The sequence below is a fragment of the Pantherophis guttatus genome, chromosome 6 (assembly GCF_059756535.1).
Source record: "Pantherophis guttatus breed Tessera chromosome 6, ASM5975653v1, whole genome shotgun sequence".
NCBI classification, from domain to species: Eukaryota; Metazoa; Chordata; class Lepidosauria; order Squamata; family Colubridae; genus Pantherophis; species Pantherophis guttatus.
This window is the reverse complement of record NC_142068.1, coordinates 41,783,460-41,810,433: the sequence shown is the minus strand read 5'-3', so window position 1 is coordinate 41,810,433 and position 26,974 is coordinate 41,783,460. Positions and strand designations below refer to the sequence as shown.

The 26,974-nt window shown below is 35.3% G+C and overlaps 1 protein-coding gene across 2 annotated transcripts in view; it reads left to right on the top strand.

Moving 5' to 3' along the window:
• Nucleotides 1-26,974, top strand: part of VPS8 (VPS8 subunit of CORVET complex) — an 88,960-nt gene that overhangs the window by 22,928 nt on the left and 39,058 nt on the right. For both annotated transcript variants that reach the window (XM_034439652.3, XM_060682853.2), the window contains exons 21-34: nt 516-562; nt 1,062-1,284; nt 2,055-2,144; nt 3,539-3,590; nt 4,287-4,329; nt 6,955-7,027; nt 10,522-10,641; nt 13,243-13,314; nt 15,367-15,486; nt 15,905-15,961; nt 17,242-17,324; nt 20,998-21,082; nt 21,407-21,505; nt 24,099-24,188. In XM_034439652.3, coding sequence (XP_034295543.1) covers nt 516-562; nt 1,062-1,284; nt 2,055-2,144; nt 3,539-3,590; nt 4,287-4,329; nt 6,955-7,027; nt 10,522-10,641; nt 13,243-13,314; nt 15,367-15,486; nt 15,905-15,961; nt 17,242-17,324; nt 20,998-21,082; nt 21,407-21,505; nt 24,099-24,188 — 1,254 coding nt within the window. The remainder of the gene's footprint in view (nt 1-515; nt 563-1,061; nt 1,285-2,054; nt 2,145-3,538; nt 3,591-4,286; nt 4,330-6,954; nt 7,028-10,521; nt 10,642-13,242; nt 13,315-15,366; nt 15,487-15,904; nt 15,962-17,241; nt 17,325-20,997; nt 21,083-21,406; nt 21,506-24,098; nt 24,189-26,974) is intronic.

Genomic DNA, 26,974 nt, shown 5'->3' with positions numbered 1-26,974 from the left:
CCATATAAACATTGTATACATAACATTGACTGTAATTTGAAGGAAAAAGATGATGATAAAAAGCGAGATGAGTACAAGTTGCCTTAGAGTTGACTAAATGTAAAATACCCATATCATTTTAGATGGATGTATAACAAAGTAACACGTATCAAGAAGTCTTGTTTTCAGGCCAGTCAGGCCATCAGTCTTAAGTAGTTTACTATAATTTAGTTCTTTGGCAATTATTAGTATTCACATAATACAGTAAACAAAAAAAATATCCTGTATTTAATGTGTTCTTGAAAAGTATTCATAAGTTGCTATTGGTGCAAAATACAGCATCTCAATTGTAAAATACAGTACTGCACTGCAAGATCTGCCCTGGTTGCTACTTTCTTATTAAGCACAATCTAAGATTTGGGTATAGGACTTGACTATCTAAGAGTCCACCTCTCCCATTAAGAACCTTTTGGTCTACTAAGGAGAGGCCCTTGGTATATGCAAATAGTTAGATTTTCCATATTCCTTTTCTGCAGACTATGGTTCCTGTCATTGTTGACTATTGTCTCCTGCTTCAGCGAATGTAAGTAAAAGCATGTCTCATGAATTATGGCAAATTTTCCAGTAGATTGCATCTGGATTGCAGTCTGTGCTAGTCTTCTAGGCTGTTTTAATAAGAGTGAAATCGAATCTACTTGTGCCATAGCACTTGGAGAAGTGCTTCATGCAATACCTGAAGTATTCCTCTGAATCTTCTGTGTATTTTCAGAGAAGGGAGGGAGGGAGGGTATTAAGAATGGGTAGGGCAGTCTTCAAGAGGATGTGGTGCTTCAAAGGCACCTTGCCAATGGACTTGCATAATCTTAATGGCTAATTGTTCTATAGCTAGCTTTAAGGTAAACATATATGTGTATGTTCTGTCTGCATAATTTTGAATAATAGTACTATGTTTAGAAATTGTTTTTGTATAAAATAGCAGATGGCTAAAACAGATGTATTGCTACAAATTTATCCAGTTTACATAAACTATAAACTTTCAGAATAATCTCTGTCAAATACTTGCCATGTCTTTTCCTCCACAGAGATATATTATTTGGTCAAATGTATGACAAGATGAGTGAAAATTCTGTAGCAAAGGGAGTGTTTTTAGAATGTCTTGAGCCATACATTTTAAGTGATAAATTGGTTGGAATCACAGCTCAGATTATGAAGGATTTGCTACTTCATTTCCAAGATAAGAACTTAATGGCAAACATGGAAGCCTGCATTGTACATATGGATATTACCAGCCTTGATATACAACAGGTGATAACTTTTAGTAGTTTATAATGTATTATTGATGAATAAGAGGAATATTCAAAGAGTTCTATATTGTATGTTTTCCTTAGTGCTATAAAGTACAGTGGTACCTTGGTATTCATTATTAATTGGTTCCAGGAGGTGTGATGAGTACCAAACAAATGATGAGTACCGGGACAAAATATTTGTGTCAAAATGGTTAAGTACCAAATTTGATGAGTTTCAAAGCAGTTAGGTACCAAGTATACTGTATTTAGTAACCAGATCTTGTGTTTTAATCTGTCACTTGATTAATCCCAAATCTTACTTTAGAATGATTTGTGGTTATAAAAAGAGGAAGCTTGTTATAATAATTCCTTAGTCATAGGAATTTTGGTAATGAAGGCCCAAATAGTGCCAGCTGCTCTTCAGGCCTACTTTGATGAATGCATTGGACTAAATACTGAAATGTATCTATAGATAAGTAGTTCCAGATATATAGATCTGACGAAGGCAGATTGTCCAGCCCATTAGAAAAGGGATTGAGGGAAAATGCAGACTTTGAAGTCATAGGTTAAAGTCCTCCTAAAAAATGCTGATGTTTTTGACGAGTCTTGAGAAAGGATGATTCACAAGCTATGAATTTTCTACTCATGGGTAAAGGAAGGCCTTTTATCTCTTGTATCCATATAAATATTGCTAACAAATTTCATACCTTGAAGTGATGTATGTTCTGAGACTAATCTGCATGTGGTTTTTAGCACATTTAAAAATCTGAAACTTTGTTTTGCTTCTAGGTTGTCCTTATGTGTTGGGAAAACCACCTGTATGATGCCATGATATATGTCTATAATAGTGGAATGAATGACTACATTACTCCAATGGAGGTAGGAAGATGTATCTTGAATGCTAATGGATGGCTTTGAATTAGGATTATTCTTTTAATAATTCCTTTTCTTCCTAATGCAATTAGCTACAATAGCTTATAGATCTTGAGAAACACAGAGACAGATAGAGAATCAAATACAATCAAATAAATCAATTTACTAAATATCATACAAATCTTCAAAATTAAAATCTCCCATTAAATTCAGATTCAGTTTGGATAAATGAGCAGTTTCAAAACTTCCTTTAAAAATATGAAAGTCACTTGCTGAGATCATGGGAATAACTGTTGTGCCTTTGACAATAAGCAATATAGCAATAAAACAAATGATTATAAGAGATTATGTCCATTGAGGAGGAGATGGGGTGATGAACTACAAGAAACGTCAGTTTCCCAGGAAGGGGAGGGTACATTCCAGAAATGTGAAGGTAACAAGAGGCAGCACAGGCTAGAGTAAATACAGTGTCAGGGTTCCAAGTAACACCCCCAACGAAAGAAGACTCCGAGGCTTGAAGTTCGTCAAAGTTCCATTTTATTAGAGATGTCATATTGGCACATCTGGGAAAACCCGAATCTGAAAGCTTCCAGGTTTTCCCCACTCAAAGGAAAGTCCAAGTCCTTGCCCGGCACCCACATGTCCATCACATGGTCCAATCAAAGCACCATCCCAACTGGAGATGCCTCCCAGTTCCAACCCTCCAGGTGCAGGGCAAAATGTCCTTGACTCTCTGAGAAAGGAATGTTACTATGACTATATCTCATCCATGCTCCATACAATCCTGCCTCCCAGTTTCCCACCATAGTAAACAAGGCAGGCCTGAAGGCCCAATGCAAAAGATGGCTTCCAGGCCTGACATAGAGGAAGAGAGCAAGGATAGCCACTGCCTAGAATCTCTCAGGGTATATCCTTGTTTAATCTGGCAAGATTCTGTCTGCTAGGTGTAAGCAAATAAAGAACTGAACTCTGACTGAATTGTTCCATGTTGTTCTTGAGTTTAATCTGGTTTCGCACAGAGTTTAATCTGACATCAATCTAGCTAGACTAAACCGCTCCTTCTACTCTTCCTTCTTTTCTTGCATTGTTAAAAAAACATTTCTCTATGCAAGAAAAATGAATCTTGTGCAAAATGATCTTAATCATTTAAAGAAAATTACCATGTTTGAACACCTCTTTCCATCCTTACAGGATCCTTGATACAGTACCAATTTAAGTTACTTTGTAGGCTTTTCTTTTTCTTTTACAAAGTTTTCTATGTTACTGTCAAGTCCACTAATATCTCTACGTGACAATGTGTGAAAATGTTTAGGATGTAATAATTTTCAAGAATGAAAAACCAAAATCACAAAGGAATCATTGATGTGCTAATTTTTTCTCCTCCACTTTATTTTTTTTAGAAATTGTTCAAAGCCATTGCTCATCCACTTAGTGCTGGAAAATCTCTCTCAGGTATACCATGCCTTATCAGTACTTTTTGTGAAAGGTTTTCTTCTTATATTGTGGGTTCCTTTTTTCCTCTAATAACGCTTATGAAGAATACTATTCATTACTATTTTTTACTCAATATATTCTCAGCCTGGCAGTTTTCATTTATTGATAATTGGCTTGTTGTGTGTGAGAATACTTCACTGGATAGTCCCAACAATAACGTTTATCTGAAAAAATGATTTTTATATGTAGTCTTATATGAGTGCCTAATCTTAGACATACAACAGTTAAATAATTTGCTAATCCTTCATGAGGGTCACTATTATTAATTAGAAAAGATGCTGAGGTAGATATGCCAATATATTACACTGTTTTGTATAATACTTGTTTTTGAAACAATGAATAGCATTGTACTCTCAAGACTGAAAGTGATGTGTCTTTTTATACAGTAATAGCCTCAGTATAATACTACATGTAAGAGTAGAATTTATTTTTTTACTTTAAAAGTCAGGTTTAGAAAGTTGTATTTGGCATGAACCTTTGGGAATATTTAAATATCTACATACATTGAATTTGGCATCTCTCAATTTATCAACTTAAAGAGGTAATAGGATCTTGATTTTGGTATATGGCTTTATTAAATCTGCATACATTAGAACTTTTAGTAAATGTGTTCAGTTTTCAAGATTATGTATGTATTTTTTGCTGTTTTTTTAGATGAGCAAGTCATTATGGGCAACAAACTGCTTGTCTACATAAGGTATGCTTTTTTCAACAGCATAAATTAAATATGCCACATAGCCACATGAAATAGAAAAATCCTGCTGTGCAATTTATGCTGATGCAATATTTCAGTAGTTTAACTGGGGTTGTACGTGTATGTACTCCTAACAGAGTTATTGTTGTGATTGTTTTAGACCGGGCTGCCCATGGTATTGTATGGTTTAAGGGCATCTGTTGTCTTTATATCTGTAAGACATCCAGAATCTAATGGAGCGGGGGCATATAATTAATTTAAATAGTAATGAATTTACAATTAAAAAAACGACATTGAAAAAAACCAATAATGTAAAATAAAAATGACACACCAATAAAATGACACATTGACTATAGGAAAGCTTAATCAGAAAATGAACAGGAAAACAAAACTCATCAATTTGATTTCAATGATACATCACATCATTTTCAGTTATACCTCATAATTGATACTCATGTCTGAGTGGCGATCAGAAAGGGGGTCTGCAAAGATTCTGAGAGAAAAATATCTTTTTCCTACAGTTATTCCAAGTTAGACTGTTCAGCATATTCTATTTTTTGAGTGAAGAGATCTTTCGTTGTAGGTCTTATCACTAAAATCATAGCCTATTTTAGCCATAGCCATAGATTTTAGCACATCACACAGCTGATGTGCATGACAGAAAGCTAAGGGGAGCAAGAACATTGTCCTGTAAGTCTTAATTAAGTAATGGATTGCTTGATAAGATCGGATATTGTGACAGATGTACTATGGGTGGGAGCTCCATCTTTCACTGGCTTGTTTCTCAGTACAGTATAGAACTGCAGATTGGCTCTGAGATTGACTGAGGTTCCAGTCCAAGTATCTGTCCTCCTTTTGCTGATTATTTCTGTACCTTTGCTGGCTGAACTGGGCAAACAAAAAGTTACATTAACAGAATATACTGGTGTGTTTCTGATGACTTGCAGCGTACAATCCTGGAAATGATATTTTTACGATATATACAGTATGTCTTGGTTGAAAAGTTAAATCTCAGTCAACCTAGGTAGGACACCAGGGGGCGCTATTAATTTGCTTATATACTAACAATTGCTATTAGCCTTTAAAAGTATTGATTTGATTCATTAGTAAATAATGAATGAATCAGTAAAAGCTGCGAATCAGTCTCTGCATATATTAGTCTAATAATAGGATTAGAGAAAACAAGGGATTCTGTATGGGTTCAAAATTAAAGAAAAGAGCTAAAATTAAAATATATTATCACACAAAGCTGATAAATATTGTTGCTATGATCCAACTGCCTCTGTACCTGAACACTTTTGAGTGAACTACAGTTTGTTCGCTGAAACTGTAAAATGTTTCTTTGATTTTATTCGTAAGATATGTGGGAGGAATAATCTGTGAAGTAGCTGATGTTCTTGCAAAGTACTACTGTTTCCTTCTACTTCCTGTGCTAAGATGATAAAATTTTAAATAAATCTAGTAGCAGCTTAAAGGCAAAATATTTACCATACTGAAGGATTTTGTGTTTGGATGCATGTCATGTTCTAATGGTAAAAAGCAATTCCAGTAATATTTAGATTGCTCATTGAAATTTATTTTACATATTAAAATAAATAGGTAGGTGGGTAGAAACTGTACATGAACAAGAACTATTTCAAAAAAGGACTCTTATTTTTGCTTTTTGTGTGTGTGAATATACTTCTGATGCTAGAAACTAGAGATTATAAAATTTATTTTTATTTATTTATTCATTCATTTATATCCCGCCTTTATTATTTTCACAAACAACTCAAGGCGGTGAACATATCCAACGCACCTTCCTCCTCCTATTTTCCCCAAACAGCAACCCTGTGAGGTGAATTGGGCTGAGAGACAATGAGGTCAGCCAGCTGGCTTTCATGGCTAAGGCGGAACTTGAAATCACACTCTCTTGCTTTCTAGCCTGGTGCCTTAACCACTCTCAACTTAAAGCCATGTGTTTAGGGACCATTTAAAGTTACATTGGCAATGAAAAAAGTGACTTACAAGTGGCCCTCACACAAGCATTGCAGCATCCCCATGGTCACAGGGCCAAAATTCAGGCACTTGGCAACCAACTTGTATTTATGACATTTGCAGCGTCCCAGGGTGACTCCCATTACCACTTTCCCAGCCAGCTTCCAACAAAAAAAGTCAATGGGCAAAGCCAGATTCTCTTTAACGGCTGCATGATTCACTTCACAACTCTTGTGATTAACAACTATGGCAAAAAAGGTTGGCCATGACTCACTTAACAACCAACCTTGTTTAGCAATGGAAATTCTGCTCCCAGTTGTGGTCATATGTTAAACATTACCTGTATAAACTAATAGCAGACTGTTCTTGCATGTCTATAATATACTATGGCTATAAACACTATTAGCAGTCTTGAAGATGCTGAGAATCTGTAGAAATAATTTAACAAAATCTTTGTGGGCAAAGTTCTCTCAGAGTAAATTAACTTAGGGCTGCCTATATTTAGTAAACTAAAAATATAGCATTGAATGGGAGTGGGGGAAGCTGTGAGCTGTGCCTGGATGTTTCAAATATGAATAGCCAGAGAAGTAGTAAAACCAACTGTTTGTTTAATACAGAGTTGTAGTTCTTATTATCTGTATTTCCTTACAGCTGTTGTTTGGCAGGCCGAGCTTACCCATTGGGCAATATTCCTGAAGACCTGGTACCACTGATTAAAAACCAAGTGAGTTTTTAAAAATACTTCTATAAAAATTACCAGAAAAAAAGTACTTTAAGAAAAGAAAAAGTTAAGAAAAGTTGCTATCTTTTATAAGAAATTAACATTTTCTTAGAGGTGTAGTTTTGTGGTAGATCTCCTTTAACACTAAGTAGTATTCTTTTTTGGCCCCAATTATCATAGAATTGACAACCTTCTAAGGTTAACTCCTAATCTGCGGTTTCATGTTTAGAATTGTATTCATATATGAGCAAGATGCTCTGAAACTGTAATGCTGGTGAAGCAGTACTGCATAAATTGTGAGCAGGAATATAGCACATTTTTAAAAAATCATGTTTTACCTGAACATTCTATTTATACATTTTTATTATCTTTTCTCCCTTTTTATTATATTGTTGTAAATTTTAAAATGTATTGTTTTGATACAATGTTACTTGTACAGTATTAGTTAAAATTATTGACAGTCTATCGTTTTGATAAATTAGAGTATTAAAATGTTTATCAGTATTAAGTACAATTTAGAAGATTTTTATTACAAGCATAAAATTATTTGAATTTTGAAATGAAATTGAGTATAACACTAGAAACATCCTCTTTATACTTACTAGAGCATATGAATGTAGGAAATGCTTTATTAAGAATATATCTGCAATAAACATACTAAGCTTGAATTTTGGAATGTTTTCTGTCAATATAAAATTGAAGTTTGGTTTAATAAATGTGGTAGAGCAGTGTATGGTATAACTAAAGCACATGAGAAAATAAATTGAATAGTTAGCAAATGTTTCAGCATTGAATTTTTAAATATATTTATGGATAACACATAAATAATTATTTTCATAATGTTAGAGATGTGTTGGTTTGCACATGATTGTACATGTAATTTTGTATGTCATTCCAATGTTGATAATGAGTTATACAGATATAAATATTTGATTCTGAATGAGTGGTAGTTAATATTGGGTATGATAGAGGAGGGAGTATGTATCAAACAATCTATCCAAGTTCTAAGGTGATTATGAATATGAAATGAAAAATGTCAAGTTATATTTAAATGGCATATTAACTACAGGGATGAATTTGTGTATCACAATTGAATGTTGAATGAATGAATGAATGAATACCTCTTCAGAATATTATATCTTGGAATGTCCATGTGATATGGTTAAAAAAGTCAAAATGGTGACCGCAATAGTGTGATGGAAGCCTTGCCCATTTTTATGTGCATTGCGCATAAAACACCCTTACCTTATACCTTACTGTACAAACTGATATGTAACCTTGTATTTAATCAGTTGGAACTCTCTACTGTAAAAAAAAAAAAACTTTGACATAAAGTCATACTGCTATGATATTTCAGTCTGTGTGTCAGTAATCATAAACATGGTCCATGTCGGGATGTCTCAATCCCACAATGGGTTTCTGTTCTTAGCATAGCCCAGATAACCTAGGACAGTGATGGCAAATCTTTTCGGCACCAAGTGCCCAAATGGAATGTGTGTGTGTGTGCACACGTGCACCAGAGCCCCGGGACTCGAAAACCAGGTGGTCTTCTGGTTTCCAGCATGCATGCGCACTACCCAGCTGGTCTTCACTCACGCCGGAGTGCCAGAAACATGAAGATCACGTGGTCTTTGGGTTTCTGGGGCTCCAGCATGCACAAAGGTTAGAAGAGCAGAAGAGCAGCTAGCGATGGCGCGCGTGCCCGCAGAGAGGGCTCTGCGTGCCACCTCTGGCACGTGTGCCAAAGGTTCACTATCTCAGACCTAGGAGATGAGGCAAATGGGTGTTCTCAAGCCATGCTTCTAAAACTATAGCATTTCTCTAAAACTTCAGCTTATATGGAAACTGCCTTTGTTTTGAGGCTCTTTGAAATGCTGTATCATCTTAAACACAATGCTGTCAATTTCACTCAAAAACCTCAGCATATATTTCAGAGTATTTGAACAATGGCTGAAGACCTCTTTCTATCGGTCCATGATAGAAAGTGTCCTCACATACTGCATTACAGTATGGTATGCTGGTTTAACTGCTGCAGACAGGAAGGCACTACAGAGAGTTATCAGTTCGGCACAAGAAACCATTGGTTGCCCTCTAACACCACTGGTTGACATTGATTGATTGATTGATTGATTGATTGATTGATTGATTGATTGGATTTATATGCCACCCTTCCCCGGAGACTCAGGGTGGCTTACAATGCGTTAAGCAATAGCCTTCATACTTTTGTATATACCTGCTTAGTAGGGTTTTCGGGGGCCCCCAAGCGGTGTTCTTTTTTATACAAAGTCAGCTTATTGCCCCCACAATCATTTTACCTACCTCGAAAGGATGGAAGGCTGAGTCAATCTTGAGCCTGGTGAGATTTGAACTTACAGTAATTGCAGGCAGCTGGTGCTACTTAACAGCACTTTAGTCTGCTGCACCACCAAGGCTCTTGGTGTTTGCCAGGTCTTGCTGCTTTAGCAGACTAAGGAAGATACTCAGAGATGATTCAGTGGTCAGTGTCTCTTCACACTTCTACCATCGGGCAGAAGACATCGAAGCATAGCCAGCCGAACCAATAGATTTAAAAATAGTTTCTATCCTTGGGCTTTCAGACTCTTTGTGTCAGACTCAACACACACACATGGAAACGTATGACTAATTTTTCTTTTTCTTTCTTTTTTTGCCCTAATTACTTTCATAGGGATTATTCTTTATACTATTAATGTTGTTTGTATTTTTTGTCATGGATTGCACCAGTGAAGCTAAAACCAATTTCGTTGTATACATGATGTACAATGACAATAAAGGCTATACTACTAAGTTAGCATCAGGGAATGAATTGATGGGCCCTTTGTTACCCAAGGTTTTGCACTATAAAGTTTAGAGGGACATACCCCAGTGATTTTTTTCATCAGTTCCAACTGGAGGAAAATTTTGGGGGGTTTGATCACGTAGAGTAGTAGTAGATCAAGTAGAGTGTTGGAATAGTCCTTTTGGAGATCTATCACAGCAGGAGACTCAACCTGTGAAAGTTTGATCAAATACAAGTGGTGCATCAAAGGTAAATTAATGTAAGTATGATGTTGAAATTTTCTTACAGGCTTGACATTTTCTTTTTGTAATGTTTGACCTGTATTTCAGCAAATTCTTCTTTTTCTTTCTGTTTTAAATCCTGCTAGCAATGATTTATCTGAATTTCTTGTTTATCCCAATGAACTAATTCATGTAGTTAGTCTGGAGAAATAAACTGAAAGGAAAATGCAGTTATATGTTTTATCAGAATTCATTGTTTAGGAAGTCAGTAGTAATAATCTTTCAAATACCAATGTGAAGCAGTTAAGTACTAGTGATTGTGAATACTAATGCAAGTAACGATAAAACAACTTGACTTTTTTTGTATTAAATCACTAATGTTAGAAAATTCCTGAGAAAAATTCCTGGAATTGATATACTTCGAAGTGTTAATTCTGGCATTTAGATTGAGCCAAATCTATACTCATTTTACATTGCAGGTCTTTGAATTCCTCATCCGTCTGCATTCAGCTGAGGCCCCTACAGATGAAGAAGTGTATCCCTACGTTCGTACACTGTTGCACTTTGATACACGAGAGTTCCTTAATGTTCTTGCACTGGTAAGTCGAAACACTAATTGCAAAGATAGAAAGTCTCATTATCTGTTGCATCAGCTTAAACAATGGTGGATAATGTTTTGGCAACTAAAGAGCAATTATTACTTTTTAAGACTGAGGATCATGGTGGGCATAGTATCAGAGCATTGTGTAAATGGTACATGGCTAATTTTTAAAGTGGGTTCATACAAAGTTTGTGGGAAGTGGAGACTTTAATGCCTTGTGCACCTATTTTTTATTGTTCCTTCTGAAAATAGTGAGAAATTATGCCTCTTTAGTGATTTGTAGTACTTTTGGGGAAATATAAATGAGAATGGATGGTTGCTTGTGGTAGCACAACCACCCTTTGTCTTAAACATATGTGTTGGATCCAGATTAGATATATAGAGTTGACTTGCAGAAATTCTTCATCACTGTTCTCACTCTTTCTCACAATTGCCCTGTCTGCCAAAAATGCTATACAACCTAACTAGAACTTCACTGAGTAGAATGGAATAGGTATGATTTAAGAAGAGTAGAAGCAATCTGTCTTAACTATGTAGGATGCACTGATGTAGGATGCACTGATAATTCTGGAGATTCTCCTTTCCCACCAGCGCATTGCCTGCCCCACTTAGCAAGATATCCTGACTTTTGAAGTAATGTTTTCTGTGGGTTGTAAAGCCTATTAAGGAAGGAGCATATAGTATATTTTTATCCACCTAGTTGTACATGGCTGGGGATTCTAGGAATAAGAGTGCAACATGTCTGTAGAACAGAGTTGCAAAAACCTAATTATAATTATTTATTCCTTTAGGAATCAGTGATTTATTTATTGATTTATTAAAATTTATTTAATTTTAAATATTTCTATGACACCTATCATAGAAAGCATCTCCAGGCAGTGTGCAATTCTCAAAATGAATTAATTATGTTATTAAAAGTTATAAACTTAAAAATAACCAATGGACATTAATAATAGAGTAATACCAGCATAAGCCATCAGATGTGGATTTTAATAAAAAGCTTTTCAGCCTGCACATGAATTATAGTCACATTAGTTTCTTATAGTATTGAAAACCATTATACAAACATTAAATTTATTCAACTTAATCAGTTTACATATATTGAATGCATGTGGTTCATTTATATTTTAGTAGAAATATTGTTCAAATAGTAATGTGTTAAAAATGTGTCTTCACAGATTGCCATTGTAATATTGGTTCTATTATAGAACCAGTGTTATGAATTACTTTATTCCTAGCTTGAATTAAAAAAAAACATTATAGCAATAGCACTTAGACTTATATACTGCTTCACAGTGCATTACAGCCTATGTGGTTTACAGAATCGGCATATTGTCCCAACAATCTGGGTCCTCATTTTACCAACCTCGGAAGAATAGAAGCTGAGTCAATCTTGAGCCTGTGAGAATTGAAGCAAACGAACTCCTGGCAGTCAGCAGAATTAACTTGCAAATACTGCATTCTAACCACTGCGCCACCACGGTTCCTAACAATATACCTTCTCTAATCTGCATATTTTCCAAATGTATTGAAGGACACATTAAAACAGCATCACCAAAATTCTGGGACTTCCATCTTTATCATACCTGGCGTTGGAGAGGTTGATTTTAACACATGATAGAATACAGTTGGTGTCCTTAGGCTATCCTATCACTATATACAAGAATGGAAAAGAAACAGTCATGTTCATTTAATTACTCTTTTTGATATTCAAGAAGAAATGGAGATATATGATTAAGGCTTAGTGATTAGTCTCTAAGCGCTTGAAGGGATGGAACAGAAGGATAGCAATTTTTTGGTTCTTTTATGTTAATATTCTAAATTCATTCATGAATGCACATTTTCTGTTTGATTTCCTGTCCTCTGGTCAGTATTGTCCTTTACCATGATTCCCTTTCCTACAAGGAACTTACAGGCCAACAGATAACATTACTGTTTGCAAAATCTATATGGGTCCTTAATTGGGACAAGATAAGGAAGTCCGAAGCAGAATTATAATAGTAGCATTGCATGAGGCACAGTGGGATGGGTCCTACTCTCCCTTGCTTACAGCTGTGACTTTCTTTGCCTCCCTCCCCCCCCAAGGAAGGGGTAATATAACATAATAGTTACATTATTTCTTAATTAGCCCATTCAGATGTGCTGTCTTTTCCAACTTCAGTAAAGGTTCTGAAAATATGTAAATACTGTTTTTGATACCTACCTTGGGTTGGGCTCACCTATACAAGGGATCCCACTGTTTGCCATCAATAGTTCTGCAATAGTTTTGACCAACATGCTGTGACTAGTATAAACATTGTATGCAACCCTTTGAATGGAATGGAGAAATGAGAAAACTAGAGTTAATCATTGCTCTTGTTAATAGTTTCCAACATTGAATAGTCTTTGAGATAACTTCAGTTTCGCTTATAAGTTCTTTCTTAATTGGAGACCATCCATTGTGATCTTGATTCAGGCATAATTGTAGCTTCTTCACAAAACTTATGAACAGTATATTGTAACTTCTCAAGCCAAGTTTTTATTTTGAATGCTTGAATATATAAAAAATATTGCATGTGAAGTTTTGCTTTTTCTCTTCCAATGTTATTTTCTGATAAAGACATTTGAAGATTTTAAGAATGACAAGCAAGCTGTGGAATACCAACAGAGAATTGTGGACATATTACTCAAGGTAGATTTCCTTTGTTTTAGTAGTAAATATAGGAAAATATGTGTAAAATCTTTACTTTGAAGTACTAAAATGAAAAACATTTTCTACACGTTATTTATTCATTGTTACCTCATTATTTCTTTTCATTAAATTATTGTTTTGATTGATGAAACATGAACAAACTAATATATTATTCTTATAAATGCACAATATTTAGATCAGGTGCCTCAGATCTTGCTGATCCTTACTATTACAACTGGCATCTCCTTAAAAGAGCCACACCTTTTTCTGCTTGATTTCAAATTCATATCATGATATCAATTATAAGTAGGCTATGGAAAAATTGGGAGATTATATGTTTGTGTGTATATATATATATATAAACATAGGTATTTTCCTAGGTAAACCAAGTTTCTCAAATTGCAGCCATAGCTCAGTGAAATCACATCCACTATCCTAGGCTTCTTCAGACAGCAAGCAAGCATTTTACTGCCTATATTACTATCTATATTAGTCTCCCAATAGGCAGCAAAATGCTTGCTTGCTGTCTGATTATATATATGTCACCTTAAGTTCCTGAATGATAGGTGGGATATAACTTTAATAAATATACTTTTTCAGAATTTGCACAATCCAGGAAAAAGTGAGTCCCTTTTAAGGAGCTGATTTCAAGTACAATGATATAAGGCTATATAAGATCTGATGTAACTTTGCATAATTTGGATCAAAATATTTTACACCTCTATAGGTAGTCCTTGAGATATGACTGGCCATTTAACACCACCTGGAAGTTATGACAGACACCACCACCCCAGCTACTTACGACCTGGTTTTTAAAGTTACAGCTGCTGCAGCTCCCCTGCAGTCATTTGCCCTTACAACTGCCCTCAGGGATGCTGCAATGCCCTCCCCCTCCAATCCTCTGGGACCCTACACACCTAGGATCTACTCCCTACATATAGCATCACCTATCGCACACTTAGCTTTTGAAGCTCTCTCGATCTCATGTTGGGGAAGGAGATCAGGCCACATGTCTGTCTTCTTTGTCCCCTTTATATTTATGTTACCCCAAATCTCATGTTCATATTAGTTTTACTCTTTCCAAAATATAGCTATTTAATATCAATATATACAAGTATATATGCTTGTTTTTGCCATAACATGCTGGTTACCATTTAGAATGCAAGTTGACCATAATATCTGTATCTTGGAGTATGGATGATAACTGTATGACCATTCCACGTAATTATGTCTATATTGCCAATCTGTCATCAACTATAAATTAAAATATACAAAACATAAAAGATGTATTGTGGTTTTCATGAAATATGTTATTAAATTCTACAACATCATATGATGTTTATAATTCCTTTATTCTTTTATTATGCAGAATATATTTTGAATTTATTTACATTTTATCAACATTATTATTACTTATACAATAAGTATATACTTATATAAGTAATAATAATGTTTGTAAAGTGTAAATAAATTCATAATATATTCTGCATAATAAAGGAATAGGTATCAGAAACATGAGGTATACATTTTGATTTGTTGTAAGAATTGAGGAAATGTTGTGTTTCATAAGATAAAATGTTTCGTTGCTCCTTAGTGAGAAAAGATGAGATTTCCTCCCCTATTATTCATTTCCATTGCCTGCCTGCCTTTCCCCACTCTTCAGTTATTTATGGTGGTTGAATTGTTTCATAGATCGTTCAAGCAATGCCCAGTGTTATCCTACTGATAAGTTCAGAACAATGTCACTGTGACCTAGAAGATAGAAAAACACTGCTTCCTTTTAGTGATGCAGCTATATCTGCCTATAGCGATAAGCTTGGGGAACATTGTCTTAGAAACCTTACGGGAATTAAAATTTCCTTTTAAAATTTTTGATTTGGTGTGTATCGAAAGACATGTTTACAGTAATTAGGTTCTGAAAATTTTAAATTATTTTTTGTACCACTTTATTAAGTACAGTGTTGGGGTTTTTTGTTCTTCCATCTCAAGAGAAGATATGTACTAACCTAAATTGTTATGATTAATAAATGTATCTATTTTTCTCCCTTCTAGGTTATGGTGGAGAACTCTGATTTTACCCCATCACAAGTTGGATGCCTTTTTACTTTCCTTGCTCAACAGCTTGCTAAGCCAAACAACACATTGTTTGTGAATAGGATGCTATTCGACCAGGTAATATGAAGAACCATAATTGGGTGGAATTTTTATTCTAAAATGGGCAAAGTCTATGTTGAATTATAAAATGATTGCATGAGTGTGATGCCATCTAGTTTGTAATTATTATATCTACTGTTTCAGAAAGTTTGAGATAAATTATGAAGATATGAATGCAATGGTTTTAGAAAGGATATGTGGGAAACTACGAGATGCTGAAAAAGAATAAACACATATTGTATTGGGTTTTTGATGTTGAATTTGCATTTCACAGCATTAAGGTATTTTAGAAGCTTGGATCCTATTCCCAAATGTTGTAATGATTTGTATGTCCTTTAGTGGGAAATGCTATAATAGATAAATTTGTAAAATGTGGTACTGTGCTTGAGAAATGGAGCAGAAATATGTATATAATAACATTTTCTTTTTTGCTCAGGTCCTTGAATTTCTCTGCAGTCCTGATGATGATTCACGACATTCTGAAAGACAGCAGGTATGAATCGTTAGGATAATATTATTCATGCTGTGAAAATGATTCATGGTTAAGGAAGAAAGATCATTACTAAAAATGACCATACTATAGAGCAGAAATGCTAAAACTAGAACTCCAAACTGAGAAACAATCAGCTTCTAGAAAACTGCTAAGAGCTTATATATTTAATCAAGACATATTAATAGTTTTCAGAATCACATAAATTGTAGCAGTTCAGATTCTTCACACTAAAACTAGAGATTCAGTATGATCAAATATAGCCCAGAATAACATAGTCTGATATTACATTATGATATAATATACATAGTTTGGTTGCCACTGTCATAGTTAATACTTAGAGAGTGATTGAAGAAGTAGGATACATTATCAAGAGGTGTACTTTTCTATGTATATAATGTCATTTTTCACTTCAGTTTTTCCAAATCCCCACTAGTGGAGATAACAATGCTGGATTATATCAGAAAAGTAGTGAATTTGGACTCGATTACTCTTTTTCTAGACTTGATTATTCAATTGAAGTTCAGGAAGAAAAAGGGGAGACATGCAATTGTAAGAGACTAGAAGGCTAAAGCATGGAAATGAGATTGTGATAAGTACAGAATGTGGTTGAGAGGAAAATTATCTCACTTCATATTATATGAAGCAGGTAAATACTCCAATCATGCTTGGGAACATGATCATGTTTAATCAACTACTCCAAAATTATAGCTTCTCCTTGATTTCATCCTTGATCAAGACACATACTAAGAACAAGTATATTGTCCTCAGCAGGGGCGGGTTCTAAATCCTGTCGCTACCAGTTCGCTCGTGCGCTCATGCACATGCGCAGAAGCGTCTGGGCAAGTGGGCGGAGCCTCCCGCCACTACCGGTTCACCCGATCCAGTGGTGGGTTGCCCCCGGTTTGGACCTGTTTGCAAGAACCGGTAGTAAAACCGGCAGGAGGCTCTGCCCACTGATCCAGACATCATCATAGGTGATCTGCACATGTGCAGGCGTGTGCGAACCGATAGTAAAGGTAAGTAGAACCCACCACTGAACCCACCACTGGTCCTCAGGCAGTAACTGAAAAATTCCAAAATTAAATTTCATGTCAGAAAGGTCTCTACTTATGTAAATATGTATATTGCAACAAACAAGCAAAGCTTGGAAGAACATAATTTACTCCCTGATGTCTGATGTTTGTTTCATATGTAGACATAATCTTTTATTGTAGAGGATAAATGTTGTGGGGTCTGTGAAGGATTTTAACACAATATTTATAATTATATTGTGCTAATAGGTTCTTTTAGAATTGCTTCAGGCTGGAGGTATAGTGCAGTTTGAAGAAAACAGACTCATACAAATGGCAGAAAAAGCTGAATTGTAAGTTTCTGCATACCATTTCTAATTTGTTTTACTCCTTTACAACCACTCTGATAAATCCAGGATTTTTTAAAAGAAATTTTTAATAGTATTATTATAAGATACAAATAGTATTATTTTAAAACACAAATGATACATTGTAGTATTGAGTACAATGATATTTATGTTGACTAGATATTATTAATGCTTTGATAAATTAGATAACTAAAGCCTTTAAAAATTAAGGAAAAAGCTTTATATCCAAAATATACTCCAAAATATTAATGTTAATAAACTTAGATAGTTTGCTTAGGTTTTACATTAAAAACCAAATATGGCATTGACTAGGATTGTGCCACCAGCATTAGCAGTAAAATGACAGTTTTTTTTTCTGAGAATTAAGAATAAGAATAGAAGTTAGAGGCTGCTTGGAGGCCTGTTCACAGTTTTGGGGAGTTAAGGGTAGAAATGGGATGTTTTGTCTTCCACTCTTATTCCCAATTTTTATACACCTTAAAAAGCTCAAAATATTAATCCCGTTTATCTCCTGATACCATCATGTCACTTGAAGATATTCTGTGACAAGCAAATTGGCTAAGAGAGCATGTTTTAGACCTGGTCAATAAATCAATGTCTGCCTTTTTAACTATGTCTGAAGCCACTTTTTATGAATGCTTACAATTATATTATTATATTAATCAACAGTTGAATACATATGATTTGCGATCTATCTGATTTTTATGTCATTTTAACCAAAAGAATCATCTCTGGCTTTCTAAAAGATATATCTGTGAGGATTATCCGTAAGGATGTTACCATATATCATATTCTTCTTCTTATAATTTCATTTTCTTATTCCAACAATAAGAAAATGAAATTATAAGAAGAAGAATATGATATATGGTAACATCCTCACAGATGGAATCTTTTGCTTCTTTAACTTGATCCAAATTGAGGCTGAAATCCTTTATCTGCAGAAGATAAATAGAACCAGAAGGAAAAAAAAAACATGAGGTGGTTGCTTGGCAACTGCTTTCAGCTGTGAAATCTCTGTTCATCCTCATTGCCTTGTCACTGCAGATGCACTTCAGTACTTAGCACACTATATTGTATAAAATTGTGGCCATGAGATTAAATTTCTGGTGATTACAACTTGACCTACATCCTACTTCTCCAGATGTTGAAACAGTCTTGGTCTGTTAGCTTTAAGATTTGTTTTTATAACTGTCTGATTCTATTATCAGGCTGCTCGGAAATCATAGCAACATTTATGCTCTAAGAGATTAAAATATCTGAACAAGTTTGTCTGATTAACTCCCTACCCAGGTGCTTTTTTAAAATAGTAAATAGCTTAATAGAAACTGGAAAATAACATGGGTTCAGCTCTATATTCACAAAGAAATTGGTCTTTCCAATTATCCTTTCCGTAGTGTTTCATTGTATAAACTAACAAGAGTTATTTTACCTATATCCATTTAGTAATTCTGTTTATAATCAGTTTTAATATTTTTACATGGTACATTTTATATATTTGATTTTTATCCTGCCATATCTTTATAAATAACTCAAGGAGGCCAATATAGCTAATTCCTCTTCCTATTTTCCCCACAACAACCCTGTGAGATAGTTGACTGAGAAACTAGCCCAAGATCACCCACCTGACTTTCATGCCTAAGGCCGGACTAGAACTCAGATTTCTAGGCCAGCCCCTTATTCACAACACCAAATTTTGCTTGTTATTTATATCATATTCATGGTATTTTGATTATATTGTATAAGACAATTTATCAATGAAATTAATGGATGTTTATGTTAAAATTAATATAAGCAGTTAAGTTTTCTAAACCTTTATATATCCCTAAAACAAATATAAACTGTAAACTAAAAGTGCTCTTAACCCCTTACTAGAGTGCTGGAATTCCATCGGTAATCTGACCATAAGTTTCTATTATCAGTGAAATTAAGTGGCATTTGTAACTCTTTTGCCCATTAAATCTCACTGAAGCAATGCCTTTATTATGGTAAGCAAACTTTTACAAAATCTCTCCTTTGGAGTTTCAGGCAATTCAAGTCAGGAAAACAAAAGGGGAAGAAATTGAATGATTATTTATAAATCTATTTGTCCTGTATTATTTTATAAGGCTTACTTCTGCTCATAGCTGACTGAGAAGTTTGTATAACTCATTAGGTTAAAAATTGTACAATAACATAAAATAGATACACACCCCATCAAATTTTTAGCACCAGTCAGAATACTTAACCATACTCTCTCTCCCCTAAAAGAATGATCCGTTTCATTTTCACATACTGAAACCTAGTATGATCACTGGGAAGATGCTATATCAGAGACAGGAAGCTGCAACAGTGAAAGCCAGCTCCCACAGGGATATCATCTTTTAGATGTTAATGAGTGGCAGAATCCACTAGAAATTGGCAGTTCTGAAGATACTGATTACATTATCAGATAGCATTAGAGAACGTCTAAGAAAGCGTGTGCATTTTATCAAGTACAGAATATTGTCAGATTAAAGTAAAAGTTCTTCCAAAATTTACTGTTAAAAAAAAAAGCAAGCAAATACTTGATCTTCCTCCACTGTTTGAAAATAGAAATTCCAATTGTTAAATGAATTCTGTAGAGAGGTGTAGAGTGATGAGAGACCATTTCTGGACCCTTTGAAACTATTTTTAATCCTGCAGCACTGTGACCTCCAGTATGATCTGAGCTTCATTTAAATCCTATTAATTCCTATTTTGGTTGAACAAACAATGCAAAAAATTGTATGGTCTCATGTCTATAGCAGGGATTTTGAGTTGCTAATATAAAACATTTGTTGTTGTTCTCTTTGGATCAAGCTTGTCTCCTCTTTTTTATTTATTTTTATAGTTTTGGTACTAGTGTTACTTTAAATAGGCCTGGCTTTTTAAATCAAAAAAGAAAGAATGTAAATACTACATGTAATTCATGTAATAAAATTCTAGTGCTAGTTGAACTCTTTTTAATTTTCTCTAGTATTAAGTAACTAAGCTCCTTCAGGTTACAAAGACAATTAACTGATATTTCTAGCAAAAAAGAGGCAGGTAGAATAGATACTGTAGTTAACTTCTAAAAAAAATAAGTGAAGATAGAAACATCAACCCCATACATGAAGAAGCTTAGATTAGGTAAAGGAAACACATGTGACTCCCCTCTTCCCCTTTCACTATCATGTTAGATGTCACTGATTTAGAAGGCTTTGTTTTTTCATGAGATAATTTTTTGATTTTTTAAAAAAGAAGGCAGGTGATACATTTATCAAGTATGACATTAAAAATTGCTGACACAGCTCAAGGTAATTATTTATTAGTTTGTCTAATATCACTTGTGCCTTCATGTCAATGTTGACTTCTGGGGACTGCTTGGATAAGCTTTCTTGGCAAGGTTTTTCTGAAGCGGCTTGCTTGCTAGGGCTGAGAGAGAGTAACTGCTCCAAGGTTACCCAGCTGCCTGTGCCTAAGGTGGGACTAGAATTCATGTCTCCAGTTTATAGCCTAGTACCTTAACCACTACACCAAACTGATTCTGTTATGTTTAATAAGCAGTAAAATAATAACATCAAATATTAAGATAGGAAAAACAGAACATGTTTTATAAAACTGCTCTTTTTTATGGATGCTTATATCTAAAAAGCACTTAGCTATAATTCTTTCATTTCAGTTACCAAATCTGTGAATTTATGTATGAACGGGAACATCGCTATGATAGGATAATTGATTGCTACTTGCATGATCCCTTGAGAAAGGTAAACACGACATAGTACAAGTTGTAGAAGAAAATTCAGATGAGATCTGTTTAATTTTTCAGCAGCTTTTCTGTATTTTTGGGTGATGGAAAAACTTGCTTTTTAAAAATAGATTTTTTAATAGAAATGTGCTAAAATGCAATAGTGGCGAATGTTAAAATGGTACATAAATGATATATTTTCAGTGCCTTGTTGCTTTATTAATGATACATTTTCAGTCCTATGTTTCAGCATGTAATATATGAGGCTCAATCATTTAATTTGAAAGAATGTTTTTGTAATATATTTTTCTTTTTTGTAACCTTTCCCATATATTTCTTAAAGGAAGAAGTTTTCTCCTATATCCACAATATTCTTTCCATTCCTGGGTATAGTACAGAAGAAAAGCAATCTGTGTGGCAGAAAACTATGAAACATATTGAGGTATGTCTTAAATAAGATGATTATACATCTTAAATTCCATATGTAGTAATACTGTACAGCTGATATATCCTAATAAATTAATATTAGTGAAAACAATAAGACCATATTTCTAATATTTAAATTAATTTTGTCTCTAACTAGAATTGATCTGATTAACAATAATTACTTTTGAGGATAGAAAGTTTCATGCATTAACTGACATAAAGTTAATTAGACACTTTGGTTCTTCGGATCAGTCACTATACAGAATAGCTTAAAAGCATTTGTAATCAAATATCCACAGATGAACAAGACTATTTTTAATGGAATTTTAAGATTCACTATGAAAAGCCATGGTTCATCTTTCTCTGTTGTTTTTTATTCTCTGAAAGTCTCCTCAATATCCACATTTAGTGTTACTATGAAGACACTGAATGAGTGGTGGTTACAACTGGTCTTCAAAGCTCCAACTGTTCCAGCACCCTTGCAATCACATGGTTATTATCTGGGTGCTTGGCAACCAGCTCACATGAGAGTTGCAGCATCTCAAAGTCACTCGATCAGAATTTGTGACCTTCACTGCCAGCTTCTAATAAAAAAAGTCAATGGGAAAACCAGCAGGGAAAGTTGCAAATCATCCCCACCAGCTTCCCTGTATTTGCACTATGCCTCTCCTGCCACACCTTAGACACCCTCCCTTGCTGCACCAGCCACTCCACATATCTTGCTGTATTCATGTTGTAGTTCCCTCACCACTTGAGAACCCTCACACATCTTCACTCACCCAGGAGCAACCACCCCAAACTATGCTAAGTGCTCCATCTCATGTACCATTCACATACTCTCTCCCACCTAGCAGTTGCTATCCAAGTTCCACCGTGCTCACAGCACATTACCCCATCACTCACTCACCCTCAGATATTCTCCCCAAGCCTTGCTGCACTTGTGCTGTACCTCCCCTGCCATTCTCACACCTTCACACAGTCTCTTCCACCCAGCAGCAGCTACCCAACTCCTGCCATACTCATGACATGGCACCACTCAGACCCCCTCTCCCATCCAGCAGCAGCTACTCAAGCCTCACTGTGCTTGCTCTGTGCTGCTCTGTGTGGTCACCCATACACCCTCCCCCCTCCAGTAGCCCTGCTTGGCCTGCTTGCAAGCCTTTGGGACTAGCAACCTTCTGCTGGCTTCCCTGTTGATTTTGTCTGTTGGAAGCTGACGGGAAGTTGTGAGGAGATGTTCACAGGACGACCCCCGTTCTTTGCTTAGCAACAGCAACATGGGCTGCAGGAATTGGTATTGATAAGCGACACAGTCATGTGATATTGTGCTTTATGACCACAATGCTTAATGATACAAATTCCTGTCCCAGTTGCTGTCCTAGCTCAAGGACTATTTCCAGCTATAGACCTCAAGGCTTAAAAGATCCACAGTTTTCCATTTCCCTAGTGGTATGTTTTCTAAAGAAGAAAGCCTTTCATACATTGAAGAGATCATGCTGGATAAGGAAGGATGATGGCTTCAAAGTGTTTGTTCAAGTCTGGGACACAATTGCAGCCCTGCTACATACATACAAACAGACTCCAGGTTTGGCGTATGGAGGAAGGATCATGCTGCACAATAACAAAAAAACAAAAAAAAAACCTAAAATTAGTATGTATAAACATAAACATAATAAGGATACAGTTGTTCTACAAACTGTAGTATAACTTGGGAGTTATAATAGGAGAAAAAACTAATAAATAGTCTCAGCTGACTACAGCTAGAGGAAAGCATTAGCAGTAAATTGGATATATGAATGTGGGAGGGAAGAAAAATACCGATTTCTTTTTAGCCTCTAGGATGTGTCTGAAAATATGAAAACAGCCATGAGCTTTCTTGGTTGCCTAATTATTATGCACGTGATCATTCTTATTTTAGGTAGTAAATATGGAAGCATGAATTACTATTTAAGTTGTTAGCCACATAAATTGGATAGAAACTATATATGCAGATTGCAGATACATGCTGAAAAACTGGTTCTGCAAATTAGTAAAGTGTTAAAATGTTCACCCTTGATAATGGCTTTCCAGTGTAAATATCCTTCATGTACCTGTATATCTAAATCACAATATTTCCATAGAATTTTTTATGGAAATATGCATAAAATAGCAATACTAACCAATTATGCATCCAGTACTTTAATCTTAATTGGACTATAGTCTTTCATTGAAATTTAATATAAAAATGCATATGAAAACTAGTTAATTATGGTAAAATCCATGGGTTCTGAAAACAAATTCCTGCTGAATGCTTATTTGGTATAAAGCTAGAAGAAACTGCTTGAATGTACATAGAAGCCAATGAGACTCTTATGAAAAATTCAGAATAGAAAATTTGATACCTTAAAGGTATCAAAGGCAACATTTATTCTTCAGTGAAGAAAAAGAAACATAATCATAGAAATGCTTATCTCTGTCCTTTATCACCTTACTTTCCTAATATAAAAAGAAAGAAACATTTGGAATAGTATTCAGAGTAAATTCTGAAATATCACAAACTGAATTAAAAGTTCATGTATTTAATCCTGAAATTCATGTATCTGTAAAACCATTTTTTTTCTTTTGCTTAGGAGCTGACATCAGTGAGTCCTTTTAAAACAGCAGATCTTATTTCTATTCATTTCAGTGACGAGATTGAACAAATAATTCAGATTCTACAGGTAAAGATTTATTAAGCAACTACATTGATGTGTAGTGTTTCATCACAAAAAATAATTTTTCACTTTCCTAAACTTAGAAGAGTCTATTTTTCAAAAGTCTAGATATATAATAAATTATAATAAGTAAAACCAGAGGAATTTTTTTCTAAATTAAAAAGGGGTGATATATGTCCAGTCAGCAAGCATAGTTTTCCCAAGTACTTGGTAGAGATGCCCCATGATGAAAGTATTCCTGAATTAAAGCATACAAGACCTTAAATTCCATATACTGCTGTGCTTTCCACCTTGACTATAATACTCTTTCATTAAAAACTGCAAGTGAAATATTCTTGCCAGATTTTTAAAATGAAAGCTTAATTGTACATCCTAGATTCTGATCCTAATCACCTTTGATACAGTACCTATGAGTTAGAAATATTATGAAGTAATTTCACTGTTCTTCTTTTTTAAATCAACATACTATGTCTCTGAGTAGAACAATACAAGATCCCACAGAATACAATGAGCTTTGCTTACAAAAAGCCAGGTATTCAAAAGTAACCTTTGCTTACTGCCACACGTTTGTATGAATGAAGCACAGCACAGTTAAATTTAGCGCGCTTCACAATGGGGGAGACAGTGTCCCCTCCTCCTCCTGGAGCCCATTATGATGCGAAACATTGACCACAGCCGGGTCAGTGTCTCGGGGCGGAGAGCTTCTCAGGCCAGGCAAAGAGTGATTGGGAGGGGAGGGTGATGGGTGGGACCAGCCAGTGGTGGGTTTAGCCGACAGGGACCTACAGCAGGGGGATGAAAGAACTTCATTTATCTGGGAACCTGAAATGACTCTTGATTTAAATTATATGGTAAAAAGCACCCAAAGAAGAAAGAACAACACTAGCAAAAAAAAAAAAAAACCCACCAACCCTTGCCTGTTTTTGGAAAGGGTTCAAGAGGGAACACACACACACACACACAAGAGAGAGAGAAAGAGAGACAGAGAGGGACAAAGAGAGAGAGAGATGAGAGAGAGAGAGAGAGAGAAAGAGAGAGAGACAGAGACAGAGGGGGAGAGACAGAGAGAAAGAGAGAGACACAGAGAGAGATACCTGTTTCCCCACAGAAAAGAAAACACAGTGAGCCACAAAACCTGAGTAGGCATGTCTGGGGCAGTCATGTAACTGGGTGGGAGTGAGTGATGTTGAGTTTGCCACGCCCACCCAGGTTTTGTGGCTCCCGGTATTTTCTGTGGGAAACGAGTCCAAATGGCTCTTTGAGTGTTTAAGGCTGCAGACTCCTGCCTTAGTTCCAGGTTGCTTCTCTCCTTGATTAGTTTTCATTCATTGCTTCTTGTCCTGCCTTCAGGTGCTTTGGAGAATAGGTTGACCCCCTCTTTTCTGTGGCAGCCCCTTAGATATTGGAACAGTGTGATCATGTCATCCATAAACCTTCTTTTTATTAAACTAGACATACCCAATCCCTACAACTGTTCTCCAGTCCCCTAATCCAGGGGTGAAATCCAGAAGGTTCTGACAGGTTCTGGAGAATCAGTAGTGGAAATTTTGAGTAGTTCGGAGAACCAGCAAATACCACCTCTGGCTGGCCCCAGAGTGGGGGTGGAATGGAGATTTTGCAGTATCCTTCCCCGGAGTGGGGTGGGGATGGAGATTTTACAGTATCCTGCCATGCCCATGAAGCCACGCCCACCAAGCCACACCACGCCCACCAAGCCATGCCCACAGAACCAGTAGCAAAAAAAATTGGATTTCACCACTGCCCTAATCATCTTTGCTGCTCTTCTGTGCACTTTTTCTAGAATCTCAACATCTTTTTTATATCATGGGAACCAAAACTGTGGTCCAAGTGTGTTGTTACCAAGGCATTATAAAGTGATACTAACATTTCACGTGATCTTGATTTTATCCCTCTTTTGATGCAGTCTAGGACTGCTCTGGCTTTTTTGGCATCTGAGCACACTGCTGGCTCATATTTAAGTGATTGTCCACTAGGACTTCAAGATTCCTCTTGTAGTTACTAGGTCTTTTGAGGCAACAATCTGATACAAATATAACTGATTAAATAGACCTGCTCTCCATATCCCAATCAGTCTCACATTTCTGTCTCTCCCTCCCTCCCTCCTTCTCTTTTCATTCTAAAGAAAGGCAGGGAATCCTAAGTCCTTTTACTGGCTAGATGACAAGATTTTTTTCCACCTGCTTCTCTATTAACCGTAACCTCAGCTCCTTCCATTCCATAAACACTTACAGAGCAGTTCATAAAATGAGCTCAAATGTAGTACAATATTGCTAAAATCTATACCATCATGAAATGCCTTTAGGAGAACTGTGTTTGAAGCTAACTTCAAGTGATATTTATGTCTTGTATATTGATCTTTTTACTTCCCTTGGAACTTGTTAAATGTTCCTTCCTGATTTTTTTCAACTTTATATTTCATTTTGTGTGTGTGTTTGTATGTGTGTGTTTTAAATTGCAACAGAACAAGCCTAGAAAATGCCCAGAATTTTTCACAGCATAAAATATGCATTTAAATAACATTAAAGGTACATTTCCCATTTTAAAGAAAAGTTGTTAACAACCTAGGAAACATATTGTTATATGCCAAATCTCATCCAGTCTTATGGTTTCTTTTCTTTGTATGAAATTTCACAGTGCAAAAATATACATATTGTCTATATTTTAAAGCAGTTGATTTTTTGAAACAATAAATATTTATTTATTTATTATTATTTATTAATTCAATTTGTATGCCACCCCTCTCCAAAGACTCAGAACACAGTACTGTATTT